This window comes from Rhincodon typus, chromosome 42 (assembly GCF_021869965.1).
Source record: "Rhincodon typus isolate 14 chromosome 42, sRhiTyp1.1, whole genome shotgun sequence".
NCBI lineage: Eukaryota > Metazoa > Chordata > Chondrichthyes > Orectolobiformes > Rhincodontidae > Rhincodon > Rhincodon typus.
The window spans coordinates 6,163,791-6,164,037 of NC_063373.1; the positions used below are offsets into that span (position 1 = coordinate 6,163,791).

Below are 247 nucleotides of genomic sequence, written 5' to 3' on the forward strand. Positions count from 1 at the left end.
AGACAGACACACACGTGCGCGCACGCACTCACCCTCACGGATTGGGCAGGGGATATTACCTCGGGCGGAGGGCAGCTTGGTGCCTGGCACGCTCGGAAGGTCTGCCACGTTCTCGTCCCCAACGTTGAGGAGATCTTTCTCCAGGTCCTCCTGCTCCATCTCTTCCAGCTCCGCGAGTAACTCATCCTGCGAAAGCACAGAGAGAGAGGGGAACCGTGAGGGGCGAAGGGAGAGGGGAACCGTGAGG

At 61.5% G+C, this 247-nt stretch overlaps 1 protein-coding gene across 1 annotated transcript in view; it reads right to left on the reverse strand.

The window, feature by feature from the left end:
- Positions 1–247, reverse strand: part of LOC125487508 (charged multivesicular body protein 4b-like) — a 4,474-nt gene that overhangs the window by 839 nt on the left and 3,388 nt on the right. The window contains exon 3 of the mRNA XM_048619112.1: positions 60–186. Within this exon, the coding sequence (XP_048475069.1) occupies positions 60–186 (127 nt within the window). The remainder of the gene's footprint in view (positions 1–59; positions 187–247) is intronic.